General features: G+C 43.6%; 1 protein-coding gene across 2 annotated transcripts in view; it reads left to right on the top strand.

Moving 5' to 3' along the window:
* INTS1 (integrator complex subunit 1) overlaps positions 1-13,591 on the top strand; it is a 536,581-nt gene that overhangs the window by 218,584 nt on the left and 304,406 nt on the right. For both annotated transcript variants that reach the window (XM_086940596.1, XM_086940597.1), the window contains exons 20-23: positions 4,827-4,956; positions 7,053-7,232; positions 7,506-7,655; positions 7,814-7,984. In XM_086940596.1, coding sequence (XP_086796722.1) covers positions 4,827-4,956; positions 7,053-7,232; positions 7,506-7,655; positions 7,814-7,984 — 631 coding nt within the window. The remainder of the gene's footprint in view (positions 1-4,826; positions 4,957-7,052; positions 7,233-7,505; positions 7,656-7,813; positions 7,985-13,591) is intronic.

Here is a 13,591-nt window from a genome sequence, read left to right as displayed (position 1 = left end):
GGAAGGACCAAGGAAAAAAAATGTGTAATTAAAAAAAAAAAAATAACAAATTAAAAAAAACAAAAACACAAAAACAAGAGGCAAAAAAAAAAGGGGAAAGTATGGGGGGAAAAAAAAAAACGAACGAATTAAAACAAACACAAATATACGATTTATACAGCCATGTTCGGCGAGTCACTTTTTAGATAGTATGGGCACGAGGTGACGAGACGGGGAAGAGCTAGGAGCACTTACTTCCGGAAGTTTTCCGGTTGGTGAGTACAGGGTTTTTCCAGGGAGGGAGTTGGGGTGGGCACGGGGGGGGGGAAGGGGGCAAAATCACATTTTTAGTAAAGAGCTCCAATCTTTATATGTAAATAGCTTTTTTTTTCAACACAATGTTCTCTTCTCATCTTAAGATACAAAGTAACAATTCGTTTGAATCGTTTATCATCTTCCTGTCACAGCCAGCCCTAATAAATGTCTTAACTGTACAATCTAATGAGTAAACTAGAAATATTGTCCTGGAACGTTAATGGTCTCCGCACCAAACCACGAGCTAATAAAATCATGCAGTATCTTCGGGACACCGATGCGGGAATCATTATCCTCCAGGAGACTCACTTAGTCGAGAGTGAGATACTTGACTTGGTCCGTAGGAACAGATGGATAGAATCATCAATCTCAACAACACAAGGCTCTAACACACGGGGGGTCTCGATATTTTTCAAAAAATCTGTCATATTCAAAATTAAGCAGCAGAAAGTAGATATCGGAGGTAGATGGGTTATTGCGGCAATAGAATTAGGAGACACAAAGTTAACACTCGTGGGATATTATGGTCCTAACATAGATGATCCCTCAACACTGGAAACTTTATTTAGCCACTTGCTTAGTTTCCCAGACCCAGTGATAATAGCAGGAGATTTTAATATAACCTTGAATCCACTCTTAGATAGAACCCCTAACAGTAGGCAGAAAATAACTTCCAAATCTAGAAACTGCCTGTTAGGTTTGATGCGCCAATATGACTATCTAGATATTTGGCGGTTTAAAGAGGGTCAAAGGCAAGAATTTTCATTTAGAAATCATAAATATAGACAGGTCTAGAATTGATTTTATTCTTATAAGTAGAGCTTTTGCTGAAAATACTATCTCAATACAATACACCCCAATACATCTTTCTGACCACTCTGCAATTGAACTAGTACTAAAATTAGCCACGACACCTCCCACTAAAATATGGTCCTTTGATAGATCTCTTCTCTCTTCAACAGAGGATATTGTATTTTTACAATCCGAGACAAACTACTTCTTTAGCATTAATGAGGATTCGGCTCCAATAGGGATAATTTGGGACGCGTTCAAGTGTACTCTAAGAGGCCTTATTAAAAATAAAGTAGCCTTCCGCAGTAGACAATATTTAGATGAAGTTACCTCCATTGAGAGAAACATCTCAAGAGTACAAAACGATATGGATAACATCGATCCCATAGGAAATCCAACCCTTGATCTTAAACAAGCAGAATTGAGCAGGCTGAAACTTTTATTGTCAGCAGTTTTGGAGAAGCGGGTCATGCAGAGATGGGAAGCAAGTAAGCTTTCCCATTTTCAATATGGGGAGGGGGCAGGTAAACTACTTGCCTGGAAAACAAAATCTGACCGGGCACGTAATAACATCTGTTCAGTTACTTCAGCGGAAGGTACTTTCTCCAGAGATGAGGAAATCAGAGCAGTTTTTAGAGAGTTCTTCGAAACCATATATCAAGACGATCTTAGGCCCAATCGTTGGCTGGGGGGCATACCTCTTCCGTCCCTAACAACAGAACAGTCTTGCTACTTAGATGGGGAAATCACTATAGCGGAGGTGGAGGAGGCCATAAAGAAATCAAAAAACGGAAAGGCGGTTGGCACGGATGGTATGCCTAGCGAGATTTATAAAAAACTTATCTCGGAAGTCTCACCTGTGCTGTGCTGGCCACTTTGTTTAACCAAATTCTTAAAGAGGGCAAAACACCACCTGAGTCATGGAACAGTGCCGCTATAACCCTAATTCTGAAACCTGGTAAACCCGCCTCAGATTGTGGCTCATACAGGCCCATCTCTATACTAAATGCCGATTATAAAATTTTTACATCAATCTTAGCAAATCGGCTGGGGCGGGTTGCTCCGGATATAATAGCTCCGAACCAAAAGGGTTTTATAAAAGGGAGACAGCTCTGTGAGCTTACATATGAATTGATTGGTTCAATCGACATTGCTATAAAGGAAGAAATTCCACTGGTTGTTCTCACTCTAGACGCCACCAAGGCCTTCGATAGGGTGAATTGGTTGTACCTATCGGAGGCCTTGAAGAGTTTTGGCATTGGGGATGGATTTCGGAGGACAATTGAGCTTCTATATCGTAACCCTTCTGCTTCCCTGCTAATTAATGGAGGCCTGACAGAACCTTTTAAGATCATGAGAGGAACCAGACAGGGTTGCCCCCTGTCCCCCCTTCTTTTTGACATATATATAGAGCCATTCGCTCAGATTCTTAGGGACAATACACTTATCAAACCTTTTGTTTATGGTGGCTGGGATAGGAAGGTGGCACTTTATGCAGACGATATTATGATTTTTTCCACAGATTATGAAGAGGCGTACCCAGAAATAATTGAACAGGCCCATACATTTGGGAAAGTTTCAGGGTATGAGATCAATGCTCTCAAGACAGAATCAATGTCCTGGAATTGTAACAGAACTAACAATACTGGGACATCTAAAAGTCAAATTCGTTATCTAGGGGTGAATATAGTTGAGGATATCAATGCAATCGCCTCTCTCAATTTCAATAAAGTCGCTGCAGAGTGCAGGAAACTCATGAGAGATTGGTCTCATCTCCCGCTTTCTGTTCTGGGTAAGCTTAATCTGGTGAAGATGAGCATTTTACCGAAAGTTTCTTTTTTATTTAATTCAATTCCACTTTATTTTGATTCAAAACTAATTTCTAAACTACAGAGTGCTATTACTAGTTTTATTTGGAATAACAAAAGTGCCAGAATTTCGTGGAAAAAAATTAGACGACGGAGGGAGAAGGGAGGGCTGGCTGGACCAGACCTTCAAATATACGCATGGGCCTTCCAATTATCGCACATGCGTATGTTGCTTAAAACTCCGCTATCTACTGGGATGGGCCCTCTTTTTTCTACTCTATTGGACAGTGAGGGGGTTAATCATGCCGGTTTCTTGTTTAAGTTCAGTGACCCCAAATTCTTTAAAAAAATCAAATTGAAAGTTCTAAAAGATTGTGTATCTACTTGGTACAAAATAAGACAAGCGATAAAGATTGGCTACTATTCAGCTAGGGCACCGATATGGAACTTACCTGCCCCCCCTTATGGACAACAGACGCCCTTAATAAACCCTTACTAGAAGCTGGTATTTATTGTTGGGACGACTTGTTCATGGATGGGGCTTTACTCCCATGGGATTATCTTATTAACAAAGTCGGCCCTGAGTTGTCAAGATTTAAATATATTCAGATTTCTAGCTGGGCTCAGACATATAATGGTCAGTTAATGAGACGTAGCAAGCAACCTATAGGTGGCATCAGTGACTTGATAACTTCCTTATTAGACAACCCAGCGGCAAAAAAAGAAATTTCCCGGTGGTATAACAAAATATTAGATGAAATAGATGTTAGTTTTCAACTACCAACAAATTTATGGGCAGAACTAATGCCGGGGCTTGATGTGGAAGAGCTCTGGAGTGCTTCCTGTTCATTGCTTTGGGATTTAGTTAAACCATCGTGGCTTCGTCGGAACCACCTCTTTACTTTGCATAGGGCATACTATTCTCCCCACAGGTTAACAAAATTCTCATTAACAGGCCCAGTTTCTTGTCCTAGATGCGGGTTAACTGCAGCCACGGATACACATATGTTCTTGGATTGTCCAAGTTTATCAGAATATTGGGAAGCCATTAAAAATAAGTTGTCGCATTCTGTGGGCGAACACATTACAATAGACCTCACGCTTGTGATTTTTGGTCTGAGAAATAAAACCCACAATGCAGCAACAAGATTGATATTTTATTCTATCCTTGCAGCACGTAGGGAGATATGTAGACACTGGAAAGACGCTCTACCACCTACAGTGCATGAATGGCGAACATCACTCCTCCAAATTTCTAAACTTGACCTTGCCAGGGTAGGAAACCCGAATACTAGAGCATACTGGGCAATGCTTGGTTAGTCGCGACCTCACCTGGGGTTTTTTTTTTTTTTGTTTGTTTTTTTCCCCAGGTCCTATGATTAATGTGAGCATTGCCTACCTTGGCTATCAAGACTAATAGTCTACATTTCAAGGGGGTCTCGATGATTCGGGCTCTATCAACTGAGGTACCATCCTAAGCGAGTCCAAGACTGGTCGCTGTATTTAGTGCCAAATGGGAACTGGCCTTACCTCTCGTTAGACAAATCCCCTCACCAGCTATATAGCTGAGTTGGCACAGTACATGACCTTTTGGCTCTTTGCTCTGTGGTGGTTTTCTTCTCGGTTTTGATAGATTGGAGCTATGCACACAAATGAGGATAAAAAAGAAAAAAAAAAAACGAAAAAAAAAAGAAAAAAAAACATTTTGCATTACAAATGCTATAGGTGTCACATTTGCGAAAGTTATAACTATTGGCATTGTAAATGACAAAGCTATTAATTTAGCAATTTTCAAAACCAACACATAAATAAAAAAATTGTCATTTACAAGACCAATAGCTCAAACTTTCCTAATGCGAGACCTATTGCATTGCAAATGCTTGTTGGTATTGCTGGTCTATCTGTGTAATTTTAAATTTTCTTTTTTTTTAGGGGGCCTCCTCGCAAACCTCCACCTGCAGTGCTAGAGCAGATTAAGACCCTCAATCAGACACTGAAATTAGGGCATCTCCTGTGTCGTAGCCGAAATCCAGACTTCCTGCTGAACATTATCCAGAGGCAGGTGGGTTACCTTGTGAATGTGGTCCTGAGCCTACTTTCAAGAATTTGTATCCATTATGAATCCAAATCCCCTCTTCAATTGAATACTCTTGTCTAAACATGAGAAGTTAATCTTACAAAAACAGCTTTTTGCCTAATATCTCTGTCACAGAATTGGACTTCAAACCTCTAGGTTCTGCTCTCGAGTCACTTCTAATGGTCAGGCTAAACTTTGATTGAGAGGCAGTGGTTTACATTGACACAGGTCTCCATGTACAGAACAGTTTTGCTGTTGCAAATTCTGCATATGTAAACATTGCAAAATTGGCAACTGCAGAAGAGTTTTTTTAAATTTACAAACCTGTATTTGTGAGTAAAAACCTTCCTAACTCACAAAAACAGTATTGTGAGGCGTAACAAATCCTAGAAGGGGACATCAGAGGTGGAGTGACCCTCCTAAAATGTGATTTTGCAGTGACACGTGCCAATGGTTCGGAACTACAGTTGCTGTTACAAAGCATTGATCAAAAATCAACATCCAAGCTGGGGAGGAATCTGATTCGTGAAGGTAAAGCTGTTACCATGGAGCAATATCTCCTGAGAATCGGGTCTGGCTGCTCAAATAATTTGTGCCGTATGGGAAAACAAATGCAGGGATGGCGATCCACAGAGTCATGCATGCTACCATCTCTCTGTTCGCTGCCAATTTCAAGGGGTCACGAATTGCGATCTGCTTAATTCTTAATGGGCTGTTTTATTTTCCGACCAGCAATGAATGTGCAATTTGTTATGTCCAGTAAGATGTAGGTCACATTGCAAATTGCATACCCATCTGCAGACTCTTCGGTATACAAATTACACATCCTGTTTTGCGATGAAGTCTTAGTACATTGGTTCAAAGAATCCAAGAATCGGATCTGTGAAAAATAACTAAGAAAAAAAATGTACTTCAAAATTTTTCTTCCTCTGCAGTATTTTTAACCTAAAAAAGGTCTTTTTTTATTCTTGTTTATATGTTTTTAAAACACTAATATGATATTCTTTGACAGGATTGCTAGCTATATTATTCCTGTGTTAACACCATAAAAATCCATTCACAGAGGTGCTTCACACATAAACAAATTTCCTGAAACTCGAGATAATGCCGTGGAGTATTGCATAGGCTCTAACTTTAGCTTAAGAGCAAAACTAGTGGTATTCCCTACAGTGGTATTACATCTTGATTTATTGAACACGTTTTTTACATAGCACTGCCTCTCCATCAATTACATGCCAATCTGCAATGCAAGAGGAAATGAAAATAGAGGAGAGTTGTTTTTGTTAGTTTAACAAGGGACCTCAAATGAACCAAATCAATCTATGCTCTGTTTCTTGAACTGTCTTTTCACAATGCTTTAATATTGTACAAATTCCTGAAAGACTTACATATCCACAGCACTGGTTTACTGAAACATCTTGCTTGTGGCCCTTTGTCAGTTTGGCACCAGATTTAGAGGTGTTGTGCATAGCAAGGTTTGTCTTTAAGGAACTTCATTTAATTGACCCACAAACTTGAAAAGATGTCTGATCTGGGCATTTTCAAGAATGCCAGGCTTGTTCAGAGTAGTATTTGTTTACCTCTATTACTGTCTGTCTGAGCCATAACCTACAGATGCGCTGTTTGTCCCACAGTAGAGCCTTTAGTCTAAACATGTTTTCTCATGATGCCACTTTTTACTGACCATGATAGCAGGAAGGATAAGTCGTTTGTCTGAAGAGGAGGAGAAACTGTGGTTTCCTGGTAAAGGCAACTATCCCTTTAGGGTTCTCTGAACCACTCCATAGTCAAGCACCTCAAAATCTTCACTGGGAGAAAGGTATAAATTAATCCTATATTTAGAGTCCGAAAGCAAGTGACTCTACTCTCGTCACAAATGATCGGAGATCCTCACAGCTCCTCTACATCCCATATGGTTTGGTTTTAAAATCATTAAAATATGTTAGAGATGCAGGAATTGAACATGGCTGAATAGGGAAACATCAGAAAAGCATGCATAATGTTCATGATTCATAGAGCTGATTTTTCTCTTATGCTTTTGCTATGTGTTTACTGTCTGCAAATGGACTCTTCTCCCTTAGGCCTCATCGCAATCCATGCCCTGGCTGGCGGACTTGGTACAGTCTAGTGAGGGGTCCTTGGATGTGCTGCCTGTACAGTGCTTGTGTGAATTTTTGCTGCATGATGCTGCAGATGAATCTGCATCTGGTGAGGAAGAAGAGGAAGGAGAGAGTAAAGAGCAACGTGCAAAGAAACGACAGGTGAGTAGGGATGCAAATAACGGTTCTTTGCTTTGTCTCAAGAGTTATTTGGTTTTTCGTTTGCAAGTAGGCGGCACATGGCTGTCCGGAGAATTGACCATCTTCTGCTTACATTTCTCTGCAGTGGACCAGCTCACTGATGGTTGAAAAGTGGAGTTGTTTTTTGACACAGTTATGTTAGTGTTTGGATAATATCAGATGCACCCGGCACTTCAATGAGAACAATGGTGCTGCTCACTGTAATATTTCACAGAGTTAAATGTTTCATTTCAGAGGCAGCAAAAACAGCGGCAGCTTCTAGGACGCCTGCAGGACCTCCTTCTGGGACCAAAAGCAGATGAGCAGACAACGTGCGAGGTGCTTGACTACTTTCTGCGACGTCTCAGCTCCTCACAAGTGTCTGCACGTATTCTTGCTATGAAGGTAACCATGACTGCTGCCTAAGGGATTATCAGTCACTCGATAGATTTATGGAATTGCAAACTTGTTTTTTCTTTCACACTTTCACTTTCTGGGAACACTGTAGGGTTATGCAGTGGCTATTCTTTGTTTATTAGGTATATTTTTCTTTTTTGTTATAGGGTTTGTGCCTAGTCCTTTCAGAAGGTGGTGGGGAGGAGAAGGAGCAGCCCATGGAAGAAGACCCTGAAGATGTAGAGATGCTACAGGCTTACCAGTGGCTGCTGAAAGACCTGCCTAGGCTTCCCTTATTCAACAGCGTCAGGGGAACTACTGCTATGGCTTTGCAGCAGGTAAAATTACCAAGCACCCTTAAAGGTGTGTGGGCTGGGGAGTGTGTAGGGTATGTGTATGTAGGTATCTGTCAGCCTTGAGTATGTCTAATGTTGGTGGATCACCTTTGGAGGCACATATACTTGATCAAAAAACTGCCTGTGCACAATGATTGTGATGTTTGAGAAGAAGCAGTGCTTTGAAGGCTGAAGTAAAATTATGTAGGGGTACATCCGGTCACTAGTTTGATATGGGTTCTGGGAAGCATTTAATTAGCAGGTCATTCATTGGTTTTCCCACATTAGTTTTCAGAGGTCAGAGGCCCATGTTCACCCCTAATATTGGAAGTCTTATAATTACATTGGTATCAATTCTTACTTTTCCCAAGGCTTTTTTAGTACACAAAAGATGAAGAGTTTTCAATTTAGGATGTTTAAGCTGGGTAATAGATGAAATGGAGAGATTAATTATAATTGTTATTGCCAATTTATAACTTATTCTTCCTAGTAATGGAGGCTCTGGAGAACAGTTTTGTATTACTCAGTGGTATCTCTATCATAAATGTCTGCAAGTAGGAGATATCTCTATAACCCTGAACTTTCTGGACCGTTCCTCTCTAGAGAACGAATATATGGTCCACAAACTCAAAGGCACCGGTTGTATATAGTACAGTGGGAAGTGTACGATTCCCCTTGTCCTTTGCTTTCAGGAAATCATCTCAAACATGGGGGATTTATAACCTCAAAGAGGAACGTAAGGTTGGCACACCATACTAGGCAGAAGGAGGTAAAGGAGAAGGGTAGTGTTGGAGAACCATAAACAGCCCTCTTACCAGTCGTTCAAAGGTGTACTTGTAAAGTGCTAAAACAAAAGTTAGAAAAGAAAATAGAGAAATGCCCAGGGTAAGCACTTGTTTTGCAACATGATATCTATTCTACATTCACATGCTTTTCACAATTCTGCCTTTTAGTGGTTTGCATTTTGGAAATGTCTTTGTTTTCCTAAAAAAACAAATGTTTTGATCCTGTGGGTGCGAGTCGACATGGGTGAGGCCATGTAAGATCATAAATCCACAATGCTCATCTGTGTGCCCACCATATTAGATAATTTTTTCTGCCGTTGGGTACGGAGTCACATCAGAGTGTTCTGGACTTTTTCCCAACAAAGGTCATCAAGAGCTCCTGGAAGACCAACAGAAAGCAGTTGAGGGAAGAACTGAGATTGGTACTCGACACGAGAGAGAGGTTTTCAGTTTTTTTTGTGGGGATTGACATTCAGCAAATGTTATTTAGTAGAGTTGGGATCCCTGGAGTTCCTAACCATTTTAGATTTTAGTGCCATTGTAGATTGAGCACTCTCTTCAAGTTTTGCCCAAACTGCCATCGAACGTTCACTCTGAATGACGAACATCCAGTCTGTATGTTTGTCTCACTGAAGACCACTATTTGGAGGACTGTGTCCCATTCTCTTACTTTTAACCCAAAAGTCTGGTCCACCTCTGCAGGATTCTTCAAGCTCATCTGGTAAATGCAGACATGGGGGGATCATCAGAGATGGAAAAGCAGAGGACTGGTGCTCTGTCGATGGAAGAGATGGGTTTATTTGCCAACAACTGACATAGGAGGTCCAAGGAGAACATCTAGATGTCAAGCTCGAAGCATATGAGGTAAAAAACACCACAGAGAACCTAAGTGCCACATGCCGGTGAAACACTTAACAAGGAGAAGGCATTTGAACATTCATGCCCAAGCTGCCGAATCCGAATCACAGCCCTTCGAATGAGAGCACAAAGTCATACAAAATCAAGCCCTGGACACCGAAAAAATAAGCAGTAGCAGGGGCACAAACATCTTCCTGTCTCACCGGCAGAGAAAACACACCGATAAACATACACCAAAAGTCATTGGCTTGACTTCGGAGGACGATTGAGCGTGAAAAGTGGTGGAGGGATGGGCACCCTAGAAGAAAAAGATCCATGGAAAATCTAAGGTGCATCAATTGATGTTGAGAGAAAGAAGGGGGCATTGGAGACAGAGAGAGATATTTAATTAAAGAAAAAGATGGCTTTTGGGAAAACCATCCCTCCTCTGAAGGAATCGGAACAGCAGGGGTTAGAAAGCCTACACAGGAGCTTGTCTCAACAAAATAAGAGGGATCACCTTGGGCAGGTCAAGACACGTACATGGGGGAGGAAGAGTTTATTTTCACCGCTCACCTCGAGCAATTTCGGTTCGACGACCGACAGGAGGAAATGTTGTTAAAGACCTTGAGACGGGCTCTCCTCTGTAAAAGATAGAATCCTAACCCTGACGTCATCCCCCTGGATGATATCTCCACATACCATGTGGTTATGAAAAAGGCAGCAGATGGAAACGGAGAAAGAAGAGACCTGTTTTCTCCTGGAAACACTAAGCCCGATCTATAAAAGAAATCAGTACCTCCCTGTAGGCACTGATTCCTTTTGACATGGTCACACCCACTTTTTGCCTGGTATTTGCTGCAATTTTGACTGAAGAGTACTGGCTTCCCACTAAACCAGTCTCTAGTGCCAGTGCTGTTTCCCTAAAACAAGGTAACTCTTCAAGAAGTTACCCAATCGGGTACACATTATATCTGCTATTACATAAAACAACCTCTGTAAATCCCTAGTAAATGGTCCACCTGGTAGCTAGGGCAAGTGTACTAAAGAAGGTCCCTGAAGACTGCAGCATGAATTGTGCCCCCCAAAGGTACCTACCACCAAACTCATGCAGACTGCCACTTTCGGCTGACTGAAATGGTGCCCCTGAGCTCCCCGGATCGGATCCAAGCATGACGACTGTGCCCCCCTACTTCCAAGGCCCTCCCGAACCAAGCCCTCTGTTGGGAGCTCCCAGACTTGTGCCCAAGTCCCAGTCTGTTTCTAGGCACCCCCTACTTTACCAATGGAGTAGCGCGCAAGACTACCAACTTGTCCAGCATCTCTGCACCCAGACACTCCAGGGTAGGTAAACCCGAACAGCTTGTGGATCTTATGATCTTGACCCCCATGCACCTTAAGACCTAAAGGGGACCCCTGAACTACGATTGCAAATACTTATATGCAGTATATGTTTCTTTCTCCGTAGTAAAGCATTACCGCATAAAAGCTAATTTGTGTGACTTTTTGATTTACTGTAAAAATTGATGACTGGAAAAGTACTTACCGAATTCTGAAGATCTTGGTGTCTAAAATGATATAAAAATCTTGGTTATTTTTCTAAATCGGTCTTGAGTTTCTTGTGTGTACAACAAATGCTTAACAGTACTCTCTGATAAACCTAAACTGCTCGCCCCCACTACCACAAAAGAGAATATTTGGGATTATTAATTTAAGCTCTGTAAAACAGCATTTGGCATTATTAATTTAAGCCCTGTGAGCCAGTAAGGGTTGACTTCTACATAGTATACCTCATTTTGGTAAACTACATAAAAAGTCAGCTTCCTATATTGATCATAGAACCTATTCTAGATATTTGCCTTGTAAACCTACATAAAGGCAAAAAAAATCAAATGACGACATAGTAAAATATTATACCTTTGCTAGACAAGAGGGACTTCTTAGCAACTGTAGATCTGAAGGACACTTTCTTCCTCATCCCTATTTTTACACCACACAAGCAGTATTTAAGGTCTGTAATGGAGGGGGAACATTACCAGTTCAAAGTCCTACCATTTGGGATAAAGACTGCTAGTGAAAGTGAACACCTTACAACATGACAAAGATAGCATCACTACTATACCTACTAGGGTTCACAGTAAACTGGAGACAATCATCTTCCACCCTAGAATCAACCAAAATGACCTGTAGGGAAAAACTCAACACCCAGTTGGCAATGGCCTAATCAACCACACGGAGGGTGCAGGCCATGCTAGCTCAAATCCTTACCTCCCCCCACATACTTTTTGCCCCATTTTTAAGGTCTTGGCTCTAGACAGTGCATGCAGGGAGTTCCTTGTCTTGGCGGCGAGGTAGGAGAAGGACCGCCCTCCTGTGGTGGCTCTACGGATGCGGGGGACGGCGGCGAGGGCATGGCTGGTCGACCGAAGCTGGCGTTTGGGAGCGTAGAAGTTGAGGCGGCTGTTGAGGTATCCTGGCCCTTGGCTGTGTAGGGCTTTGTGTGCGTGGGTGAGGAGAAGGAAGGTTATTCTCTTGTTGACCGGGAGCCAATGCAGATCTTTCAGGTGTCCGGAGATGTGGCTGCGACGGGGGATGTCCAGGATGAGTCGTGCTGAGGCGTTCTGGATCCGCTGGAGTTTCTTCTGGAGTTTGGCGGTGGTTCCGGCGTAGAGGGTGTTGCCGTAGTCCAGACGGCTGGTGACGAGGGCCTGGGTGACCGTCTTCCTGGTCTCGGTGGGGATCCACCGGAAGATCTTACGTAGCATGCGCAGGATGTTGAAGCATGACGAGGAGACGGCGTTGACTTGTCTGGTCATGGAGAGGGAGGAGTCCAGGATGAAGCCCAGGTTGCGTGCGTGGTCTGTTGGTTTGGGTGCGCTGCCTAGGGCGGGGGGCCACCAGGAGTCGTCCCAGGCGGCGGGTGAGGATCCCAGGATGAGGACTTCCGTCTTATCTGAGTTCAGTTTCAGGCGGCTGTTCTTCATCCATTCGGCTACCTCTTTCATCCCTTCGTGAAGGTTGGCTCTGGCGGTGGCGGGGTCGTTGGTGAGGAAGAGGATCAGCTGGGTGTCGTCGGCGTAGGAGATGATGTTGAGGTTGTGTTGGCGTGCGATGGCTGCGAGGGGGCTCATGTAGACTTTGAAGAGGGTTGGGCTGAGCGAGGAGCCTTGAGGAACGCCGCGGATGACTTCGGTGGCTTCTGATCTGAACGGGGGGAGGCGGACTCTCTGTGTCCTTCCGGCAAGGAACGAGATGATCCATTCCAGTGCCTTCTCCTGGATTCCGACGTTGCTGAGGCGCTGCACTAGGGTGCGATGGCAGACAGTGTTGAAGGCCGCGGAGAGGTCGAGGAGGATGAGGGCCGCTGTCTCTCCGTTGTCGAGCAGCGCTCGGATGTCATCGGTGACTGCGATCAGGGCGGTCTCGGTGCTGTGGTTGGCCCGGAAGCCAGACTGCGAGGGGTCGAGGGATCCGTTCGTCTCGAGGAAGGCGGCCAGCTGCTTGTTGACGGTCTTCTCGATGACTTTTGCAGGAAATGGGAGCAGCGAGATGGGTCGGTAGTTCTTGAGGTCGGTGGGGTCAGCCGATGGCTTCTTGAGTAGAGCGCTGAGTTTGGCGTGCTTCCAGCTCTCCGGGAAGGTAGCGGTGTCGAAGGAGGTGTTGATGATGTCCCGCAGGTGGGGTGCGATGATAGCGTCGGCCTTGTTGAAGATGTGATGAGGGCAGGGGTCGGTCGGAGATCCGGAGTGGATGGAGTTCATCGTGAGAATGGTGTCTTCGGTGCTGATCGGAGTCCAGGCGCGGAGGGTGGTGGTGGTGGGGGGGCGGTGGTTCGGTCGTGGTGTTCGTCGGTTGAGTGCTGAAGCTGTTGTGAATGTCCGCGATCTTGTTGTGGAAGTAGGAGGCGAGGGAGTTGCAGAGGTCTTGCGACGGGGTGATGTTGTTGTTTCCGGCGTTGGGGTTGGAGAGCTCTTTGACGATGTTGAAG

Source organism: Lissotriton vulgaris, chromosome 10 (genome assembly GCF_964263255.1).
Source record: "Lissotriton vulgaris chromosome 10, aLisVul1.2, whole genome shotgun sequence".
NCBI lineage: Eukaryota > Metazoa > Chordata > Amphibia > Caudata > Salamandridae > Lissotriton > Lissotriton vulgaris.
The sequence above is the reverse complement of the archived record's forward strand: the minus strand, read 5'-3'. Positions and strand labels throughout refer to the sequence as shown.